The sequence below is a fragment of the Podarcis muralis genome, chromosome 2 (assembly GCF_964188315.1).
Source record: "Podarcis muralis chromosome 2, rPodMur119.hap1.1, whole genome shotgun sequence".
Lineage (NCBI taxonomy): Eukaryota > Metazoa > Chordata > Lepidosauria > Squamata > Lacertidae > Podarcis > Podarcis muralis.
In genome coordinates this window covers 48,138,951-48,161,874 of record NC_135656.1, presented here as the reverse complement: position 1 = coordinate 48,161,874, position 22,924 = coordinate 48,138,951, and the positions used below count along the sequence as shown (strand labels likewise).

The window sequence follows — 22,924 nt, the reverse complement described above, 5'->3', positions numbered from 1 at the left end:
TGCATAGACATTACACTTCTGGTGAAAGATGTGTGGTTTCTGTGCAACAACTGAGTAATTTACAAATGGTATGCATAAAAAAATAGAGTTCGACCTTCTGGAAAAGCCTAACGCCTGTGTATGGATTGTAAAAAATTATCAACTGAAACATTATGAGGTACGCTAAAGTCCAGCCTCTTTATCTGCATAATCTGTTCAGTGTTGAAGCTATTTCTTAGACCTCCTTCATCAAGATTTTCTGGAGTTGCTGAAAACCATTAAAATACTACAGGCCTCCTATTAAGGCTACCATTAGCCTTTAAATATCTTAGAAATCATCTGTTGCTTTAACAAACATGCTTAGTTTCCTTCCTGCATTGTAACTCTATGACTGAATGAGAAAGCGTATTTCACATTCTTTGTGCAGTGATAAGTACAACCTTCTTTATCATAGCTGCGCTGCACCTTCTAGGTGGTGCCAGAACATTTCTGCTGATTTTTCATGGCTATGACACTTGAAGAAATGTAGCAGAAAGGATGAGTGGAACTGTAGACTGATAATTAGTAGAAATCCACTGTTTCAAAATTGGTGAATGAATATGGAGACAGGCAAAGTAAGTAGGAATGTCTTTAAACATCGCATTAATGTGTTGGTGGAAATGCCAAGAAAGTCAGCATTCACACAGAGCACATTCACTCACAAGCAGATACACAAAAAGGAAAGGCCTAGATTAAACTAGGCTGGGTGGTTCCTTTTTTGTGTATCAAAAAAGAGGCAAATAGGGAAATTACTTGGACTTTCAAAAAGCTGTTGACAATTTCTGTCATCAAAGACTCCTGAGTAAGCTTAGCAGTCATGGAATAGGAGAAGGGGGTGCTCTTGTGGATGAGGAATTGGAAAAGTAGAAGTAGGAGAGAATAGGAATCACTACATAGTTCACCAAATGGAGGGATGTATTATTATTATTGTTGTTGTTATTATTATTATTAATATTTATTATTTATTAGACTTCCATACCACCCTTCATTACAAGATCTCAGGTCAGTTCACAGGATAAAATACCAAGGGGTGTTGTTTATTATTTTATTCTTCTTTTATATTCTGCCTTACTTCCATCATGGAACTCAAGTCTGTGTGTACATGGGGTTTCCAGGCAGTTACATGCCCAGGTGCTGAACAGACTCCTAGAACATGTCTGTAGTTCATACCTTAGTTGATGTAGGTAGGAGTATTATTGTGAAATGAAGTGGCAAGGGGATCACTAATGAAAGTTAAGTGTGTGTGTGTGCCAAGGAAACAAAAGTATTACTCAAATGCATAACTTGCATGCATATTTTACCAACAGCTCATCACCAGTTGTATTTCATAACACAAGATCAGTTGGCTTTTGCATGTGAGGAGAGGGAAAGATAAGGTGCTTGAAAAATGTGTCTGCAAGCCAGGGCAAATTTGAAAATGCAGGCTTCCTGTAGAACAGCATCCATTGAGGCCTTCTAGCCCCTGGCTGCCCCTTGTCTTTTTTATTTAAAAAATATATTGAATTTGTTGTCAAATATTTCCCATTTTTGCTACATTTTTATGTGATTTTTCAGCTGGTTCAAATCCTTCTCCTTGTTGTTTTCTATTTTCAGGACAAGGTAGGTGATTTTGCTTCCTAACCCAGAAAAGAAAAGCATTTTTTAAAAAATCCATTTAAAACACATTTTTGAACTTTGGTGGACCTCCTGATTCAAAGCTAACACTTCTTTTCTAGCCAACAATATGAGCTCATTCCAGATCTGGAAAAACAAAGAAAAATAAATACAGGGCACTTAGCGTTCTTATGTAACATCCGTGGATTTTTGGCACAGACCGTGTGGAAAGCTGCATGGAACTTATTAATACGGCTTGAAAACTGGGTGGACTTCCTTTTCTGTGTTTAACCTTCCCTAGCAGCAGCAGTGAAAGCTATATAACTAAAACAGTGCAGTGTGGTAATAAGGAGTTATCTTGCCAGAGTATTTCCTCCTCTTGTTTGAGCTCTTCAAAAGAGTTTCCTTTGGCTAGGATTCACTGTTTGCTTGGTGGTACAAAACTAGAGGGAACTTTTGCCACTGTTTAGCTATAATGAGGATCTGTGGTGGCTGATCTAGATATGTATGGGTGCCACATATATCCTCACCCTGCCAAGCTGCTCATAAGGACATGAGAACAGTACTGCTGGAACAGACTAAAAGCCTATCAGGTCCAGCATCCTGTTTTCCCACAGTGCTTTGCTTGTTCTCTAATCAGAACACTGGTTATCAAGCAGCCTTTTTTGCATAGTTGTTGTCAGGTGCAAAAAGGAACTCTTCCTCCATGCTTAAGCTAATTGTAAATTGTAAATTGGTCTTTGGTTACCGCCATACCACCAGTGTTTTTCAGGCAAGTTTCAAGCACATACTGGAAATTTCAGTTTGTGCAGTTTAAGTGGTTTAAAGTGCCTCTGTCTCTACACAACAAATCCACTTTAGAATAATAATAATGAAAAAACAGATGTTTTGTGGTTCAGAAAGCATTGAAGAAATGCATTGAAAAGTGTGGTGTGAACAAATGATTAACAAGACATCTAAACACAGCAGAAGAAATCAATATGAGAGCTCATTGTCATATAACAAACAAATCAGAAGAAATTCTCAGTGAAGACCACACATAGTCTAACCCAGGCTTCCTCATCCTCGGCCCTCCAGATGTTTTGAGACTACAATTCCCATCATCCCTGACCACTGGTCCTGGTAGCTAGAGATCATGAAAGTTGTAGGTCAAAAACATCTGGAGGGCCGAGGTCTAACCTCTGCAAAAGCTTTATGCAAGCAAATGTGGATGAATGCTCCATAAACATTATCTGGAGGAGCCTATCAACTCTCCTCCCTTTCCCCACCATTATAGCAGCTTGAAATCTTTCATTTGTGAATTAACATCAACATGAGCCAGGCACTGCTGGCCATCTTTTGCCAAAGCTTTCCATTACCTTGTGGGAATGCTGCATGGGCAGATGGACTTGGCTTGGCTGAGAGACCTTTGACAGACAGTGCAGCTGGGGTCGCAATCCAGTTTTAGCATTTCCCTTTGCTCATGGAGCCCTCTCTTCTCTGTTTACAACAGTAAAAAGGTCCGCTGGCAACTGTGTTAATTGCTCACATGGAAAAATAACATTAGTGTGTGTATTTTTAGCTGCATTTTTCTCCTATATTTCAACTGAAAACTAGGAGAAGGGTTGTGGTTGCTCATCTCTTCACAGAAATCAAGTTGTGAACCTCTCTCTCAGATACTGGAGATCAACTTCAGTTGACCCAAGGGTCTTTTCGCAGAAGACTCTTTTCAGGTCAGAACAGCTTAACCAGCCTGTAAGACTGAAAAAGTACAAAACTTAATTTCTTCTGTGAGGTAGCTTACCTCAGTTGTCCTGCAGCTTACAGCTGTGAACCAGATAAAGGTAAGACTACTGATGATCTCCATTAAAGTTGGTAGGACCATTATTGAGGGGGAAGGGCAGCAACAGTACTAACAAATATCATCTTACAGTTGCGTTCTGTGTGGGTGGCTGTGTGTCAGATACAATATATTAGTAATGTGATCATATCAATTTTGCTGGTTTTGGGGTCTTTCTAGTACAGTGGTACCTCGGGATGCGAACGGGATCCGTTCCGGAGCCCCGTTCGCATCCTGAACGGAACGTAAGATGTGATGGTGCGTCTGCACGTGCGCGGGTTGTGTTTTGCCGCTTCCGCGCATGATGTCATTTTGAGCATCTGCGCATGCGCTCCGCAGCAACACGGAAGTAATGGAGCGTGTTAGTTCCAGGTTGCTGCGGAGCGCAACCCGAAAGCGCTCAACCTGAAGCACATTCAACCCGAGATATAACTGTAATAGTTTACTTGTGAGACCACAGAGTACATGAAAAGAATACTGCTGGATTATCTTGAAATGCTGCAGTTAGGATTGTCTGTCTCTTTGCACAGATGTCTTGTTAGAATGACACTTCTTTTGTGCTTGGATGACTTGGCTACATTCAAAGCTGTTGTCATGTGATAGCAGCCAAAAGCAGCTGTCTTTGTATTGATGGCTGAAACCTTAAAGTGAACTTTCTTTAGAAGTGGGCTGTGATTGTGCTGTTAACTCCTTGTATACTTAGGAGTTGTTATGTGTGTGTGGAGGAGGGGGGCAGCTTCTAAAAGCTTCCTGAATTGCAATGATGCTTTTACTATAGTATTCCTTTAAGTGTAGAATATCTTTTTATATATATATTACAAATAGCTGGTGCAACCCCCTCCATTACCACCAAGCTGGATTGAGACAGTGAAGTGGGTGGGTGTGGGCTTTGCTCCCTGCTGTGGTCCTCACCCCTGCACCTACAATTTTAAGAGGGGCACTCCCAGTATCCTTTACAGCAGACAATCTGCTCTTTATCAGGTAGCTCTGGCCCCTGTCACCTGACATAGGAATCGGTTAAACTGAGCTAAGTGGGTCTTCCAGGTCTCATCTTTCACATCTGTCAAGCAAAAGCAACAGGACTAAAACCTCTGTCAGAACTTTTCTGTGTGTGTGTGTGTGTGTGTATTCTGAAAGCTCACATACAAACACAGATGGTGTATCCAAAACAGATGATGAATCACTATTGCTCATCTTTGCCCCCACCTCCCCAAGGCTTTTTCACCACCCCGTAATTTTAATGTGTGTGCTTATGCTAATATAGCATCCACACCTGTTTGGGGGAATTGTGTGGGAAGCTAAGTTGCTGGATAGGTATTGGTTACTATTTCATTTAGGAATTTGTTACAATCTTACAGCATTTGCCTACACAAAACTTAAATTAGCAAGGAGTTAATTACCTGTGATGTGATGGAAACAACTATGAAAACCCTTCTTAAATTAAACTAATTGTAAACAGTTTTGTTTCTAACTTCTGTGCACTCCCAAGTTTTTATTTCAATTTATTCGTCATAAGGCCCCCACCTTTTACTCTTGTCAAATTCCAGTAGGAATAGGCTTAAGGCAGGTGTGGAGAACCTTTGACGCTTCAGATGCTGCTGAACTGCAGCTCCCATCAGCTCCAGTAAGCATGGCCAATGGCCAGGGATGATAGGTGTTGTAGTTCAGAAACGCCAGGAATGCCAAAGGTTCCCAACACCTGACTTTAGGCTACATTGCTTAGCAGAATTACATATGTGTGCTATGGGCAAAGAAGGGAGCACATTTTGTACTTATCTCAAATCTCAAGGTAACATGCAATCAATGTGTGTTCCTCCTCTTGCTGCTGCTTTTGCTAACGTAAAACAATCCTGTTCCCCCACCCTTTTCCTTTATTCTTCTTCAGTAAGTACCGTACATCCTTACATTGTTAGCTACATCACACAGTCCCTGTAGCTGTTACTTGGTTAGACTGGCATGTTTGCACGTATCTGACTCTTGTTTTGTTTTCTCAGTAGTATTCCTGTTTGCTGGCACATCCTAGCCATTTTATTCTATGGAATGGAGAAGGCACATACAGACATACTTGTGCTTTGTGATATGGCCCCAGGAGCCAGCTTTTGTATTAACTGCTGAAACAAAAGACCAATTCATATGCAGTGTAAAAGCTGTCAAAACCCTTAAGATTTCACAATGTGAAACAGAGGGTTTACTTTGCTCTGCTTAAAGGGGGTATTTCATCCAAAGCAAATACACCTCTTACTTGGGGATGCAGGGAATAAGGTTAGTCAGTTGCAAAAGAATCTATCAGAAGATGCATCTGACTCTTGTTCTTTAAGCCCTGACTGGAATGTACTTTATCAAGTTGAGTGCTGCCCAGCCATATTCTTTCCCAAAGTGCAGTCTATTGTGCTAATAGTCTATGTGTTGCTTTTGGAGGGGGTAAAAAGGATAGCATTGCTGCAGGGGAGCAGCTGTGCTGCTTTTCACTCTGCACAAGCCTCTTAATTCTTTTTTTTTTTAAAGAAGGGCTGCCATCAGAACATTGGAGGAAGCTGGAGGAGGTTAAATTCAAAAACCAAAGAAGTCACATGTCAGGTGCTTAGGAGATTTTGCAAGAACATCCCAGAACTGGAGCACTGAGTGCCCCCCAAGCAAGGGGGAAAGCTTAAAAGCTCTTTCTGCACCAGGAAACCCAAAGTGGACCCAGCACAAAATGAGCTTTTTAGTTCTCCACTTTGCTTCGATTTAACTGCACAATTTCAACGAGCCTGCCTTCAACTGGGATTGGTTGAGATTGCACAAGTTAAATGTGCATAAGATGTGATCATTCTGCATGTCATCCTGTCCTCACAGTGGCCGAACAGATGCCTGTGGGAAGCTTGGAAGCAGGACCTCACTGCAACAGCTCTCTCCTCGCAACCGCCATTCAGCTGCATACCTCTGATAGTGGATGTAGAATATAGCTGCATAAATGCTTTTGGGGTGCAAATAGGCCTTTATTTTGTCATCTCTACCTAGTATGTTATTTTACTTATCCATGTATCTATTGTAGCTTCTTTCTTTAGCGTAATTTTCAGTTCTGCCAAGAATAATTTTCTTGTTTGTTCCCTTATGTAGATTAAATGTCCAAAAACTGTTGAAGATTTTTAAAAGGTGTGGTGGACTTGCATAGCTTCTAAATATCTCCTACTGTAATGTAATGGAGAAGTTATCACAGCCTAGATCAGGCTCTCCCTAGGTTGGCATGTTCCATAGGATGCTGAGAATGCCCCTTAGGCGCTGATGTGGGTGGGAGAGAGACTATATTGTGTTCTTGCATAATTTCTGTTTTGTTAGGATACATAATGAGGCAAAGACCAAAGTGCTTATGAGTCCTAGCTATTTTGTTACTGGATTTCTGTAGTTGCTCATCAACACATGCTCCCTACAAGCTTGCCAGACAAAACAAAAAACAATATGATACAGATGCCTTGTTGAGAGGTGAACAGCATGAAGTAGATGCATCTAATGCTAAACTGGGAATTACAGTCAAACCTCTTCTTACGTCCGCCTCTGCTCGTGTCCATTTCACCCAATGTCCGCAGCAAACCCGGAAATAACTGGCGGGTTTGCCACTGTTCACGCATGCACAGGAGCAGTGATCGCCGTTCGCACATGCGCAGAAGCGGGCAATCACCACCTGCGCCTGTGCACAACGGCGCCTCTCCCTGCGACCCATTTCGACTTCTGGACTGCCTCCAGAACAGATTGTGGTCATGAGTAGAGGTTCCACTGTATGTATTTACAATGGAGTTCACTGAATAGATAAGAGCCCAGAACATAAAGCTAGGCACACTTTAAAAAATGTTGCTACCTAGACTGTGCGCCACCCCCAATCTCTACCAAGCAGTAGCAAGGTCCCAGGGGGTCCAGGTGCTCACCCAGAGTTGTGTTTCCATTGGGAAATCAGGACAAAGTGGAGACTAGTATCTTTAAGAAATATGGTTTATTGTACACATATTTGCACCTGGTCTACTTTGGAGTTTGGAGCATTGCATGTTAATAGGGTCTTGTTTTCTGCAGCAGTGCAACATTAGAGTCCAAGGCATCCTGCATACCCTCTCTATGCATCTGTCCCAGCCTGCACAAGAGGATTCTGCCCTTCACAGCAGCTTATGGAGTTCTGCCCACTTCGTTTCTTCTTCCTAAGTACTCCTGCTCCAAGCAGCAGCTCCCTATCTATCTGCTTGCTCACCTTATACAGACCTCTGATTTTAAAAGGACAGTATTTTTCTAATGTGACATCACATCCTCCCCATCACCTTGGCAGCTTCCTGTCCTCACCAGCAGAGCTTCCTACCTGGTTGATGGATTCAATCAACCAGGTTATTGTGCTCCTGTCCCAGCTGTCCCAGTTTGGTTAATGACTTGTTTCCAGCACCTTTTTTCATTCTTCAGGACTTCTATCTCAGGTGAGGCCCTGGCCTGGCATTTTCCCTTTAGTACTCCAAATATTATCTAAATTCTATCATTTATTAATTTATACAATTCGCCAACTCTAGTAGTTATAAACTTTGCTTTGCGTCCACAATTATAGCTCAAGCAGTTCCTATGAATATTCATGGTAAGGGAGAGCAAGCAGGGTTTCTGGTGGTGGCATGATTACATAGGGAATAGTCTAGTGATATCAGAGTTCAAATATGTAGAGGGTGGGAGGGGGTTGGCTCCAAATGACTCCAGTTGTTGGAACAGTGCCGGTCTTGCATTGCTAGTGTAGTTTTCTGGAATGTGTGTACTCTACAAGTTGCTTTCCTCTGAAGTATAGGATATTAGAGTTCAGGGGCAGTTATCTTAAAAAAAAGAGGGGGGGGGAGAATTAAAGGAAGAAAATACATGAAGAATAATTGATCCCAGGGATATACCTGTGGCTCTTTGGAAGAGAAGAGGGACCCAGTTTTCCGAAACATTAGTGATCCAATATTATTTTAAAATGTGTACCCTGACAAACATGGCTCATGGAGTCCTTGATGCACCCAATGCACAATTATTACACCCACCCGACTTCTCTGAATATTGAAAAGTTTACAGGCTGCAACAGAGTTAGTGTCCTTTTGGAAGGAGGTCACTGGAGGCTTATAGCAATTGGCACTATCTGAGTTGATTTACTAAATATTCAGGTTGGACTACATATGGGGAATCTGTTGCCCTCCAGCCCCCAGCCAGCATGACCAATGGTCAGGTACAATAGGAGTTGTAGTCCAAGAATATATGGAGGGCTACTGGTTCCCCATTAAATACTTCAGTAGCCAAAGTCTACTGTCCCACATATTATCCCCATAAAGTGATGGGCCCCCAAATGTTTACAGAACACAAAGCTCAGTTCTCCATTTGCAATTTGTCCGCAAGCACATATGCTGCCACTTGAAAAGGAGAAAAAGCAGGTTTTAGTTTCAAGAAGAACCCAGCTGCCTACTCTGAACAATTGTGTCTGAAGTGGCTGGGGAGGGATTTCTAGGGCTTACGCATGTCCATCAGTTAACGGCTGCATCAGTAGTGGGATTTTTTACAGTCTGCACCTGCACTGAGGGTGTTTTTAAAGATGTTTTTAATTGCCCTTTTATTGTTTTATTGCTTGTTTGCCACCTTGGGATCCTTTGGGACAGGCATCTCCAAACTTGACCCTCAAAATATTTTGGGACTACTATTCCCATCATCCCTTACCACTGGTCTTGTTAGCTAGGGATGGTGGGAGTTGTAGTCCCAAAACATCTGGAGGGCCAAGTTTGGCCCTGCCTGCTTTGGGAGAAGGGTCAGGATAAAAGCATAAAAACATGATAGATTAAAAAAAAATGCATTTTAATTCTACCTAGCCCTTAGTCTGATCTTCTTTTTAAATTGGACATGAAGCAAGCTAGGCAACCCAGCTTTGTCCCTTGGATAAGACACAGTAAGCCAAAATCAGGCTTGGGGAAAGGAATGCATATTCTTCTTCAAAAAATAGTCTGGAGGTGGAGCCCAGGCTTGATTGTGTCAGCTGTAACATATCTGGCAGTTAGGATTGTCCCCATCTGCCCTACTTAGGACCTAAGAGATTATTTTATAATCTTTAAATAGTTTGGGAATTTTGTTTAAAGTGAGCTGCTTTGAGATGACTTGCAGGATAATTCATAACCAAATAAGGGTATATTTGTCCCCAAGATTGCTTCCATTTCGTAGATACTCCATATATTGTGGAGAATCCCTAAACTAGACTGCATTTCGAGATCCCAGGTGTATATGATTACATCTGTATTACTTCAGTTTAGCAAATAACTAGAATTGGCAGTTTAAAAGCTAGGTTGAAATTAGCCCCACCTTTGTCACTAAACCGTACAGAATCTGAAATACTAAGCAGTTGAGAAAAAGTTTTGGAGACGCCAGTCGTTTATACGAAACAATTATACAAACAAAAAGCTACAGTGTTAACATATCTTGTTTTCTATTTCAAGTCAGCTTAGCAAATATCTGAGAAATGAGCAAACTCATAATTATTAAGTTCTCTTAACTAATAACTCTATAACCCTTCAGTTTTCCCCATGTTCCTCTGCCTTTTCTTAGCAAGATCTAGAGGTATGTTTTAAAGTCTTCTCGAGGAAATTACAATTTAGCTAATACCTTATCGCTCTCCTTTTCTGTGACTGGCTAATCACTTTGACATAGCTGGTCCTTTTAAAGACTATTCTGGTGTGCATAACTTCAGGTAGCATTGTGCTATATGAATCATGGGGCTTGGAAAGCAAAGCAAGTAAAGGGGAAACTTGAAGCAAGTCTAATCTGGTTGCTGAATGGATCAGATAAATACGGGGCTGTTGTTTGTTGAGGTTTTGCCATCTGTGCTGTGAGCAAACACTTGAAAAACTTGCACCTTGTAGCATCTGTGTGGGTAGGTGCATTGCCAGGTAGGTATTGCCTATTCAGGTAGGTAGGAATCTCTCTACGGGACAGTTTATATATTTAACAAATCCCACTTTACATTCAATATAATCTAAAAGAGAATAAACATTTCGTATAAATATACAGTGTGTGCTTAAATCACATTTGTGCTCTTTTCCTCAAATCTGAAGGGAGCTAGGCAACATGCTGTTCACCAAATACTATAGACTACAACTCCCATCAGCCCCAGTCAGCATGAGAAGTGGGCTGGGATGATGGGAACCGTAGTTCACAACCTCTGGAGGGCACCATGTTGGCTTCCCTTGGGACAACTACTGTCATTTTAAAATAGACTTAAATGCATAGCATTAAAAATGCTTCATAAAAGCGAGTGACATCCAGCACAACAGTTCTGCATCCCTCAGCCTAATTTTATAGGAATTCCGCTGGTAAGAGATCATCTGAATTAGGGCTGCCATACGTCTGGATCTTCCCAGAAATTACCGTGATTTCAAAGGTGGAATTGATTTACGGGGGGAATTTCCAAAAAGTGGTGCTTTGTCCTTGATTTTAGGCAAGTCAAGTCAACAGTTTCAGTGGTTTCTCCCTAAAACACAACAACAACTCAACGACTTTCAGGGTGTCCTGGTTTTTACTTTTTTAAATATGGCAACCCTATCTGAATATATGTTTTTGGATTCTAGTTGTGAACATCCCCCACCCACCCACAACTCCTCTTACAGCAATGAATGATGGGAAATCCTTGAAATGCATCCTGACAGTTGAGCAATCCTAAATGCTGAAGTTTGCTGCTGATGAAACCACAAACTGTTTTTGTCTAGACTAAATCCATATAAAAAAAAATAAAGAAATTATTGCTAATCCCAGCTAGCCAGTTAAATTAGGACACCTGATTACAACACAATGGGAACTTGAAGTAATGCTGGTAATCTTTATGTTTCTTTCCCCACCCCTTAACTCTGTGTTTAGGCATCTTCCTTTTAAAAGTGAGAGAGCCTTGGACCTGTACAGAGATACCATATATGCTCTTAAGAGATCACACTCTTTGAACTATTGAGTGCCTGTGAACATTTTGTTGATTTATTTATCCCACAATTTATAAGCTTCCTTTGAAACTAGTGCACTCAAAGCAGATTACAAAGTAAACTAAAATTAAAACAACCTCCACAGTATGATCTTACAAATTGCAGTGTGATCATGCAAATAAAACAAATGGCATAACAACAGTAATTTAAAATGTAATAATAATAATAATAATAATAATAATAATAGGCACTAATTAAGTACATAAGAAGTGTCTTGTTGGATCAGACCAAAGGCCTACCAGGCTCAGCAACCTTTTCTCCCAGTAGCCAACCAGATGCCTTTAGGAAACCTGTCAGGAAGACCTGAGTGCAATCCTTTCCTGGCAACTGGTATTTGGAGGGGTAGAACATAACCAAAATGGCTAGTACCCACCCATAGCCTTATTGTCCATGAATTTGTCTAATTCCTTTTATAAAACCACCCAAAATTTGTGTTGTTATTTATTCCTGTATCTGCCTATGAAAAGGCTGTCATGTCTGAGCATGTTAAGGCAGCACTGGGAAAACACATTACTTCTCATTCCCAGCCATTTTGTAATTGGGAACCAGCAGATTGTCTGATTCTTCCTGTCCCCACCCTTGACCCCAAGGTGTTGCAATCCCTTAGTGAATGTGCAGTCTTGTTTGCAGAGTGTTTTATGTAAATGCATCTAAATGAAGTGTGAATAGGATATGCATATCTATCACACAGGTACAATTGCTTGGGATCTGGCCTTTCTGACTCTTTGAAGTTCACATTCAGTGGCAAACTTGAGATTATTATAGATAATATGTGAAAGCTATGAGGGTTTTACTTGGTGAGCCAGATAAGAAATCCACACATTTCTCTAAAGACATATTTTTAATAGAAAAAGGGTGACCTGTAGGTGGATTTTTATGATTAGAGTTAAGCATAGGACATTCATAGGAACAGATAATGGTTTTCACACACACACACACACCCCTCAATTTTCCACATGTAGCTGCTGGCAAAACATAGGTGCAAAATAACACGCGAACCTTACATAATGTAGAATAAGATACTTGATCATATCCCGGAATTGTGTCTGTATTTTTGTAAGTCAGCTCACTGATACAGGAAGTTGAAGTTTTTCAAACACAGCTGAGATCATATGGAAGCTAATTGCATTATGCAAAACAGCCTCTGACAATTAATTTTCAGTGGGTGTAAATAGAATCATTTGGAGAACTGCCAAACAGCTAGTGCATGCAAGCCCTTAACGGCAGGCTGAAATAAGTGAAATTTAATTTGTAAGTAAATTCCATTACGCTTAAGTGGCTAAACAACTGTCTAAAAAGCTATACACCATTATGCAGTTTGTTTGCATACAAACTGGTATTTACAGGCAATAATGGCAATATCTCACTCTTAAAAAAGGGTTGTATGACGGAAGATTTGGTGTAACATTGGCTTGTGTTCTCATAGGGACGGCGTGCATGCTGGGTGGGTTTATGTTTTGAACATTATGTTGAACTACCCACAGAGTATCTTTTACAACTTTAGATAAGCAGTGATTCTTTGAAGATGTGGGTGTTGTGGTATAAATGCTCACAAGTTTACACACCCACCCACCCACACTTTTTTTATTTCTGTTTTTAATTTTCCTTTCATGTGTCATTTCATGCCCATCTTACTACTTGGGTGGAAGACTAACTAAACAATCCACTATGTCTGCGCAGAAGTAAGTTGCACTGATTTCAATGAAACTTAGTCCAATGCAAGTGAATATTGTACCATAGCCTAACTTTTAAATGTGGAATCTTAAAAGTGCTTCCTCTTGACTAGAGTCATCCAGAGCTTTAGCTATGAGGTTAAGATACCTCACCATTTCTGTGGAGTGTGTGTGTGTGTGTGTGTGTGTGTGTGTGTGTGTGTAAACTGCATTTAATTTCCTCTGCCCTCCCTACTTAAGAAGAGTACATCTAGAATATGTAAAATAAGCACAGAGATAAGAAGTGCAACTTGTCTCTGGTCATATCTAAATGAATAGAATTTAACTACTTGATGAATTCAGCAATTTTACATTGGAGCCTTCCTTTGAAATTCCTTTGTTCATGTAGCAGAGTGTTAAGACTGAAAACTTCCACTGATTTTTGAATACTCCCATTTCTGATGTCATTTATGCCTATTGATTCTTTTCCATAAGGACTGGCCTTTTTTTACTTATTATGTAGAATGCAGAAGGAGATTTCTAACACATGACTTATATCACATTGGAAGATAAGCAGGTGATGTTGTGGCTCTCATTATGATGTCCTGTAATAGTGTTGCCTGACTTGACATATGGATTTGTTGCAGGTACTGGTTCCTCTGTGTGTGTTTGTTTTGTGGTCTTTTATGGCTGGCAAGTAGCTATTTTGGGTTAAGTGACCTATCACCCACAGCTTGTGAAAAGGAAGTGTCATTGTCCAGGTTAGACTGTAGGTCCTTAATGGTATGTTTGGCTAGTTTTAGCTGGGACCCATAGATGACAGGTGGTCATTTTTTCTTCTGTACTAGACTGTTCCTAAGTACCAATGTTTCTTTGTTAATCTGTTGGTTTTTACTTAATTAGAAGGTTTTGTAGCCTTAAGCTACATACACACACCATACATTTAAAGCACATGGCTCCCCCCCCCCCCAAAGCCTGGGAATTGTAGTTTGTTGCAGGCGTTAGAACTTGTACATCTGTGAGGGGTAAACTACAGTTCACAGGATTCTTTGGGGAAAGTCATGTGTTTTAAATACATGTTTTATATGCAGCCTTAAGAAATGTACCTTCTGCATCTGATGAATTGGACTCTGGGCCACAAAATATTAGTCTATAATCAACATGTTAGCCTTTAAGGTGCCATAAGACTCTTGTTGTTCTTGTGAATTCAGTTTCTTAACTGAAGCATAGGATAAATAAATGCTTGACCTGACAAACTGGTTTTAGGAAGCTTATTGAGTGAAAGGCTCTCTTGAGTAATAAAAAGAGCTCTGGAACTGTGGTGACCCAATACTTGATAAATTCCTAATCTAAATTCAATTCGTGTGCCGATAAGGAAACAAATTTCCAAACTTACATATGCCATTTTATGCAATTTTAGTCAAGCTGCTAACTAGGGATATCTCTGCAATAGCTAAAAGACAGGCCATGGAATCTTACTCTTTAGAGGTTTTCAGAAAAGAACAGGGAAAGAACTTCCTCCCAACTGGCTACTGAAGGTCATAGGCAGAAGTCTTTCCAAGGCACAACAGCCCTGTTACCTGGAGGCAACAAGGTGAGAGGACGGGCTATGTGATTAAATCAGTGCTAAGAGTGTCCCTGTCCTCAGGCTCACAATCTAAAAATACACAATACACAGGAAGGAGGTATATGTATTATTATGGGTATGGTTGCAGGGAGCTGACATTGCTAGTGGCTCAGTTCACACCCAGTGGCTGCCTTGCTATTGCAAATTTACTGTGCCAAAAGCTTTGCTTCTGGTTGCACAGCACCTTTTCTCTATTCAAGAATGGCCCTGGCTGCTTTCCATAAGGCTGGGTTTCCCTTTGTTGTGGAAAGCTACTCCCATCCTCCCTGAGCTGGCTCAGGTGGTTGAGAGTTCTGTATCCCTGCTGCCCATTCTGGCTGCCCTGACCTCCCTCCCTGTGTTAGTGGCTGGGTCCCCCACCAAACTCAAAAATAGAAAGGGGCAGTCAGCTATTAATTGACAAGGGGAAGAGGTTTCTGGTTGGCCACCCTGAGACTGCTGGACTAGGTGGGTCATGGGCCTCATCCAGCAAGCTGTTGTGGAAGTTTCTTATTGTCCAAAGATGGAACAGAAAGGGGGCATCCTTATGTCTTCCCCCACCCTGTATTTTCATGCAGAAAATTAAATCTTGGTGTTCCTCACACACCTCGAGGCACTGATATAGATAAGCTCCTCGGACCCTCCTGGCACGTCGCTGTCAGTCACGTCCACAACAGCGACCGTGCCTACTTATTGTCCGCCCAGCCCAGCCCCTCGCTCGAGGAGAGGAAGTCGCCAGGTGCCTGCGAGGCTGAGGCAGCCGCCTCCTTCCCTCAGCGCTTCGCCGGCCGCCCAGAGAAGTCGGCGGGGTGGGTGGAGCTGGGGTGGAGGCAGCAGCGCCTCGCTCCATTCGCCTGAGCAGCGCCGGCGGGCGCGTCGTCTCTCTTGCGCAGCGGCGGGGCGGGATCTGTGCCTTCGGCGAGCCCTTCACAGCCTCTGTCACGCTCCCGGCTCCCGCTCTGGTTTCCTTCGGCGGCGATGAATTGAGCGGGAGGCCGAAGCTGCACCGTTTTCTCTCAGCGCTCAGGACCGAGGCGGGATGATCCTCACGCGTAAGTGCCTTCGCCTGGGGGAAGTTCTGGCGGCGAACGAGGCGCCTTCAAACGGAGAGCGGGAGTTTGGGGCGACCGAGTAGCCGCAAGCGCCACGCAACGGGGAGGGGGTTGTTTCTCGGGAAGGGGCTGCGGAGGAGGAGAGGTTTTCCCAGACTCGAGGAGGATTTTGTGCCTGGGTCGGGTAGTTGCCGAGCTTGGCTTTTCGCTTGGGGTTGGCTGGGTTATTTGAAGGGGTTGAAGTTTGGGGAACGAACAGGTTTGTTTGCGCGCATGTTGAACACAAACGCGACCCCTTTTTTTTGCAGCGGGGCGGGATAAGATACTAGTTTCAGTAAATATAACGCACATTGACTGCAAAACGTGTACTAGGAAAGATGTATGCCGTTAATAGTGTTGCGAAATACGAACTTACTCGAGGAAGGGCATGGTGATGCGGCAGGGATTGTGCCTCGCCATAAAACAAATCCATCGTCTGCGCCCCGTTTTGTCACGTGTGGAAGCTGGTAGAAGCTAGCTAGCTATCTTTCCTGGAGCGAAGCTTTTTGAGTGGGTGAGAGCGTTTTCTACTTAAGTCAAGAATAATAATACTAATCTGCCACTGTTGGGCTTCTAAACAGCCCTAACTCAGCTCTGAAGAATGTAGGTCAGCAGTGGTGGAACATTTAAGGTTAGTTCTCTTTTTTGCAATCCAGACAGTTGGCAAAGGATCCATGGAACTGATTTAAATCTGAATCTTCACTCTCACATAACTATCTCATAAAACCTATGTGACTCAGGCAATAGGTAGTTGCCTGATATATCATGAGGGATGTTCCCACTCCATAGAGACAGAAGTGATGCTAACAAGTTCCCAGTCAGCACCTTTGATATTAGCAGAATGAAGTGCTGCAAACTGCAATTTTGTACATGGAGAGTCAGACTGAAGAGAAGACCTCCTATTCTAGACCATATAGTCTGGTACCCTCTATCTCAGTGGTTCCCAGTTAGGGGTCCAGGGACCCCTGGGAGTCTGCAGAATACACTTAGGGGGTCTGTGGCTCCATCCCTTGCCTCCCCCAACTATTTTTTGCCATTTTTGCATGGTAATATCACAAGTTTTATGGTATGTTTTAGCACTGTGCGTTTTTTAAATATATTGGCCAAAATTGGTTTCAAAATCACACCGCAATAATGATTTTGACCCAGCAATACATCACTCATTGCGTGAGGAAGAGCAGGGGCAGCCAATTTCAAGGCACTGACTGCCACCACTTCGTCTCCTCCCCCCACCCATCCAATCTCCACGGCTGTTCCTTCCCTCATCCCCATGCCTGATCTCCAATTTCAGACATTGGGATATATCAGAATATCACAATGTTTAGCTGCTGATATATCATGATGTTGAAAACCAGATATTGCTCAGCTGTAGTCTGATTTTTAGCATACCTAAAATCTTTTGCTTATTAGGGGCAACCCAACATTTTGTTTAAAAAATTGCTTCGCAGAAGTAGCTACCATAGTTGTCAAAATTTTCAAAAGTAGAGGGCCCGTGGCTTGGCTTTTGAAAAATAGGGGGTCCTCAGTAATTAGCAAATTGGGAACCACTGCTCTATCTGAACAGATGACTTCTTAGTTGTGCAGTACTTGCAAAATACTTTTCGATTTTACCTTACTATTCTGATACGGTAGGCACCTTGTGAATTGGAGCTCACCAACACCACTAATGACAATGGTGGATGGGAAAGTGACTTGTACTTAACAGTATGGTCATGTGTATGCCAAATTTTGAGCCATACCTTTTTCTCGACACTTTTGTGGAACAGCAAAAATGCTCAAGCATGTGGCTATCCAGGAGGAAACTTGCTGCTGCTTCACTCCTCCCGGCCACTGCTGTGTATCCAGAGCTAAGCCATGGTTAGGGTAAGTGAACCTGAGCTTGTGTTTTGCCTCACCCAAACAAACCTCAAGTGATAAACCAAGCACAAACCTTGATTACAACTTATGGTTTGCTATGGCTTCCATGAGACTGGGTCTGAACACAACACTAAGACAAACCATAACTATCTTATGGGTAGCAACAAGGCCAGGGGAGGAGCAGAGTGGCAGCAATTTTCTCCCTTAGTACCCACACACTTGCCCCTTCTAAGTCCTAGTTTGGCTTAGCATTAAATTTGAACCAGACCATTCTATGATAGTCTGAGCATAGATTTAAATGAAGAAATTCTTCATTAAGGCATGATGTGGCATCCAAAGGATAGTTGGTTTAGGTTCATTCAACTTTATGATTTTCATAGAGACATATATGCAATAAAATAAAAGAAGCTTATCTGTCTGAGAACAGTATGTGAAAACATTTATTTTTGGGAATAGGTGCTTTATTGGAAGTACTAATAAAATTAATATGCAGCATTTCCTTGCATTACTGTTAACTCCCCAGCTGCAGACACAGCCAAGAACAAGAATGATACAACAGAAGGCTGCACAAAGGGTCTTGTTAGAACAGTTGCAGATGGGATAGTCTCTGGTTCTATAGGTAATGTGCATTTCAGTGTGTGACAACTGGCTGCTGCAGCTGTCAGGCAGATAGATCCCATGCATATTGACTGGTTCTGGAGCAGATGGAGGGCGTTGGAAGAAGAACAATAGAGTTAGGTTTCTAAGAACAGGAGGAGTAGGAGGCAAAACATTAGTTTAGTTCTGGGGCAGTTTGCTTTTTATTCTTCAGAACTAGCAAACACAATGTTTTGTTTCGTTTTTAATTGTGTTAGGCTTTTCGTTTTGCTGCCACAATGACATTAGTATGCAAAAGCGAACACCTACAAGTATTGGTACAAATAGCAATGGGAGCAAAACTATCTTAATGTATTTTTTTTCCAAAGCTGGGAATCTATATAAAATGTGTAGATTATTGAAATGTGGTGTTGTACATGCAGCTACCTGTAAAACTCTATGGAAGATTCAGTTAGTCCAAAATAGGGCTGCAAGGTTGTTAACTGGGATTGGACTTCTACCTTTGGTTATTGCTTTTAGCCAGGTTACTTCCCATATGTTCCTTCCTGGACCTTGAGGTGATTATTAGTAACCTTCTCCCAAGTGTCACTGCCAAGTGAGGTCCCGTAAGTGACTATGAGTCAGAAGGGCCTTCTCTGTGACCACCCTGGTTGCGAAATGCTTATCCCCAGTGAGGTTTCTCTGAGGCCCGCTTTGTATTTATTTTGGCACTAGGCAAAAACATTTATTTCCCAAGCTTTTAATGGGTAGTTTAGGACCTTTTTAAAGTTTTGAGGTCATGACTGTCTAATTTGCCATGATCTGTGGTGTGTTTGTATTTTTATTGTAATTGTATTTTAATTTAGCTAGATCTAGACTTTGAATGGAAAGGCTTGTGATCTAGTAGAAGAAGCCTGCTGATGGAATGGAGAGTGAAACAACATTTGTTTACTCCCCCCCCCCACCACTTTACAGCCCTTATGCCCCACTGAAAATATGCTCTGTAGGGGTTGGGGGATTCTATGCAATAGCATGAGAGGTGGCACTGGGGGTTATAGGAGGAAGTGGGATTCAAGGAAAATACCGGTACTCCCATCACTGTTTTCTCCTGGCAGGAGCATCCTGAGCAGAACTCCACCAGGTGATGCTGCTACCAGTGCCCACAAACTTTGGAGCCAAACCCTTTTGCTTACATATTGTGTTAACAGTTTTTATGCACACCAGACACAGAGGAGCATAGAAATACCACAAGCAAATTCTATACTTTGGATTGGAATTAACATTCAGTTGAGATGCCAGTATCATTTTCATGTAAATGCAATAATCAAGACGTAAAGCAACAAAGAACAGTAGAAGAGAAACATTCTGCTTTTGGGACATGTATGGGCATTTTGAAATCTTAATATGGAACTAAATGTTTGAGATTTACTCAGCTCTTTCAGGTCTCCACTACCCCATGACATGGGAAGCTGGAAATGGTGGTTGTGCATCAGATATGACTGTTGTTAAATTCAAACATAGTTTATGCATATAATTGGTTCTCATTTGCATCTAAGCTTAAAAACTGTGTATAAGATATAAAGCTGAAAGAGGTGGCCAGGTGATGAACTTAAATCAGATGTCAGTATAATGGCATTTCCTTCTCTAACCACCAAAGATAGTTAAAAATGAATTACTTAGTGTTTGTATATATGTTTACTGTCAACTAGACATTTTTATATTCTGTAGCTTTAAACAAGGGTCTTTTAGAAGTAAGTACCAGTTTAGATTGTTAAAATGAAATACTTGGAATATTAGTTTTTATTTTTTTATTTTTAAAAAAGTTTTCAATAATAAAGCATTGTAACAAAGCACAAATATCAAAAGTAACCAATGCTCAAATATGTTAGACAATGGTAAAGGACAGGCATTATTCCTACTTGCATTTCTATAAAATATAGTTTGATTTTCATTCTTCTGGCTGCTACGTGATTACTTTCTGCTTGTGTGTTTAATGTATTTTCACAGTAATCATAATGATGCATGCAATTAGAAGTGGATATGCTATTGAAATAACTGGAATGGAAGCATGCTAGATTATGTTAATCAGTTTTACATTAGTTTGCTTCATACCTAAGGGGAAGCTGGCTTAATTTTCTTCAGTGATAGTTGTAAATGTTGCTTAAGGAAGATTTGGTATCTTTGCCTCAGCACAGAAGAAAATTAATAGCACATTCTTCCTGTTTTCTCAGGCACAGACTGATCTGACCTGGTAGCATCCTTTTTAAAGTATTTGTCCTGTATAGCACTCAGAATGAAAAATTAACCAGAATTCATAACACATGTTTGTATGATTTCTCAAAAGGATCTAGCAGTGATAGTTTTATTAAGGAAGAACAATTCATTTTGAACTTCTGCTTGTTCTTTAATCTTTGAGTAATGAGGCCTGCAGGAAGTGGAAACATTCAACTGTTCAAATGTTTAGAAAGCCAGGAAATGTGTTACATACAAAGAGTAGGGGGTCATGTCAGAGCTGGCTCTGGAATCTTGCACTGTATGCCAGTGGTTCCATAAAATATATTTAAAGCCCTGTCATCTTTTTTTCCTTTAGCAAATGCCACTCAATGGAAACTAGAAAATAAAAAGACTGATACTGGAGCATTCTTTGAAAAGGCAGCCCTGCAATGAGCTACACAAAAGAAGTTGCCCAATTTGAATCTGTCTCCTGCTAAACAAGCTTCTTTTAAGTAGCTTTTCACAAAAAACAAACCAACCTAGGGCTTGCCACATATTTTTTCTCTGTTGGTGGCATGTATGGGAAATATGACAGTCAACATGTCAATTTTTTTATGAAAACAGACTTTGCTGACTGGCTGATTTAGGGTGTTCATGCCAAGTGAAATATCCCTGGTTCTTTATAAATTTCAGTATGTGTGGCATCGTGGTGCTCCATGTGGCTGGTCTCAAGCCTTCAGCCCCATGTTGATGTCCTGGAAGCGCAAAATTTTGAGCAGGGAAGCTTGTTCATTGAATACTTGGTACTCAGCTAGTCCCACGTAAAGCTCTTGCTTCTACATTCCACACATCTAAGGCTCCTTCCTGCCTTAGACTTAAAATCATTTTTGTAAAGGAAAGTTGTTCTCCATAATATTCTTTTGGAATTGCATATACCAATAAAAGTTGGTTAATCATCAATGTGAAACTAGGACATTATTATTATTATTATTATTATTATTATTATTATTGAAAATTTGTTTGATAAGAAACAAAGCAAAACTTGTGAGACTCAGGAAATATTTTTTGGTACTCTTTTCTCTAAGCTGATAACTTAATGATGACTATTTTGAGGAAAGGTACACTATAAATTAATAATAATGCATTCCATCAGGAAAGCTTTGCCAGCTGGTGTGTGTGTGTGTGTGTGTGTGTGTGTGTAGAGATCCTTTTCAGTCAGCAGTCAGAAGGCTTTGGGTGGACATATGAGGGCTGTAACATGAACTGGACTAGAGGAGAGAACAGCCTGCGGCCTTCCTTAACAAGAGACACAGTAACTTGCAATATTGGTTCACGTTGGAGACTGATGGCTTATGCTCTTCCAGAAGTATATTAAATATGTTTACATTTTTAAGGCATCTGGTGAATGTTCTGTAGTTCTGCAAAGTTGTGTTTTTCCTTTTTCCTGTGGGAATGTTATACTGTTAGCCACAGGATTTTTATTAATTGCCACAAAATAAGTCATTAGTTTTTAGTTCCTGACATCTGTTTTTGTGAACTAGATGCCAGGTGTTATAGATAGTGAGCTGTAAAACAAATAGTAAAATACTTTAGGAAATAGGTGGGCCATATGGAGCATGGTTGTTTCCTCAAAGCACCACAGAACACCTTCCAAGCCACCAGAGCGCCTAGTTGTACACTCTAAAGCAACAAGCATTTCTCGGCACACTGGAGGCATTAGCCTCATTAGCCTTGTTTTCAAACCATCATCATTTCTCAAATGCAGAAAGTGTGCCTCACAAATAATTTCTCAGTGTTTAGACAAAAGTATTGTTCTGACTATACAAAAGATGCATCTGAGCAGGAAAATCACCAGGGGCACTATTATACTCAATGCCACCAGCTTAGACACAACTGCATGTCAAAAGCATCTGTTGTACGCTTGGATACTCAGAATGAGATATGTGTATGAAGAGTACGCTGATCAGAAGATCGGCAGTTCGAATCCCCGTGATGGGGTGAGCTCCCGTTGCTCGGTCCCTGCTCCTGCCAACCTAGCAGTTCGAAAGCACGTCAAACTGCAAGTAGATAAATAGGTACCACTCTGGCGGGAAGGTAAACGGCGTTTCCGTGAGCTGCTCTGGTTCTCCAGAAGTGGCTTAGTCATGGTGGCCACATGACCCGGAAGCTGTACCCGGCTTCCTCGGCCAATAAAGCGAGATGAGCGCCGCAACCCCAGAGTCAGTCACGACTGGACCTAATGGTCAGGGGTAGTCCCTTTACCTTACTATTAAGAGTACAGGCAACCCCTGGTTTAGGCGAGTCCAAATGATGTATGCCAAACCCAGAAGTATCCCCAAAATGTCATAAAAACGGCATGAAAAGGGGCAGAGTAGACTCATGCACTCTGCCGACGCACCTGGGGATCTGGAACACAAAACGAGGATTGCCTGTAATATATTAAAAGGTAGGGAGGAAAGAAAACGGGTTGCTTTAAAGATAGTAGCATAGCTTAACAATGGTTTGTTGTTTTTGCTCAG

At 41.5% G+C, this 22,924-nt stretch overlaps 1 protein-coding gene across 4 annotated transcripts in view; it reads left to right on the top strand.

The window, feature by feature from the left end:
* The window catches only part of LOC114590894 (rho GTPase-activating protein 7-like), a 107,432-nt gene that overhangs the window by 63,548 nt on the left and 20,960 nt on the right, over positions 1–22,924 (top strand). Inside the window, exon 1 of one of the 4 annotated variants that reach the window (XM_028717487.2) lies at positions 15,467–15,719. The exons of the other annotated variants lie outside the window; for them this stretch is intronic. Within the exon in view, the coding sequence (XP_028573320.2) occupies positions 15,707–15,719 (13 nt within the window). The 5' untranslated portion in view covers positions 15,467–15,706. Of the gene's footprint in view, positions 1–15,466; positions 15,720–22,924 lie in introns of those variants that run through there. 4 annotated transcript variants of the gene reach the window in all.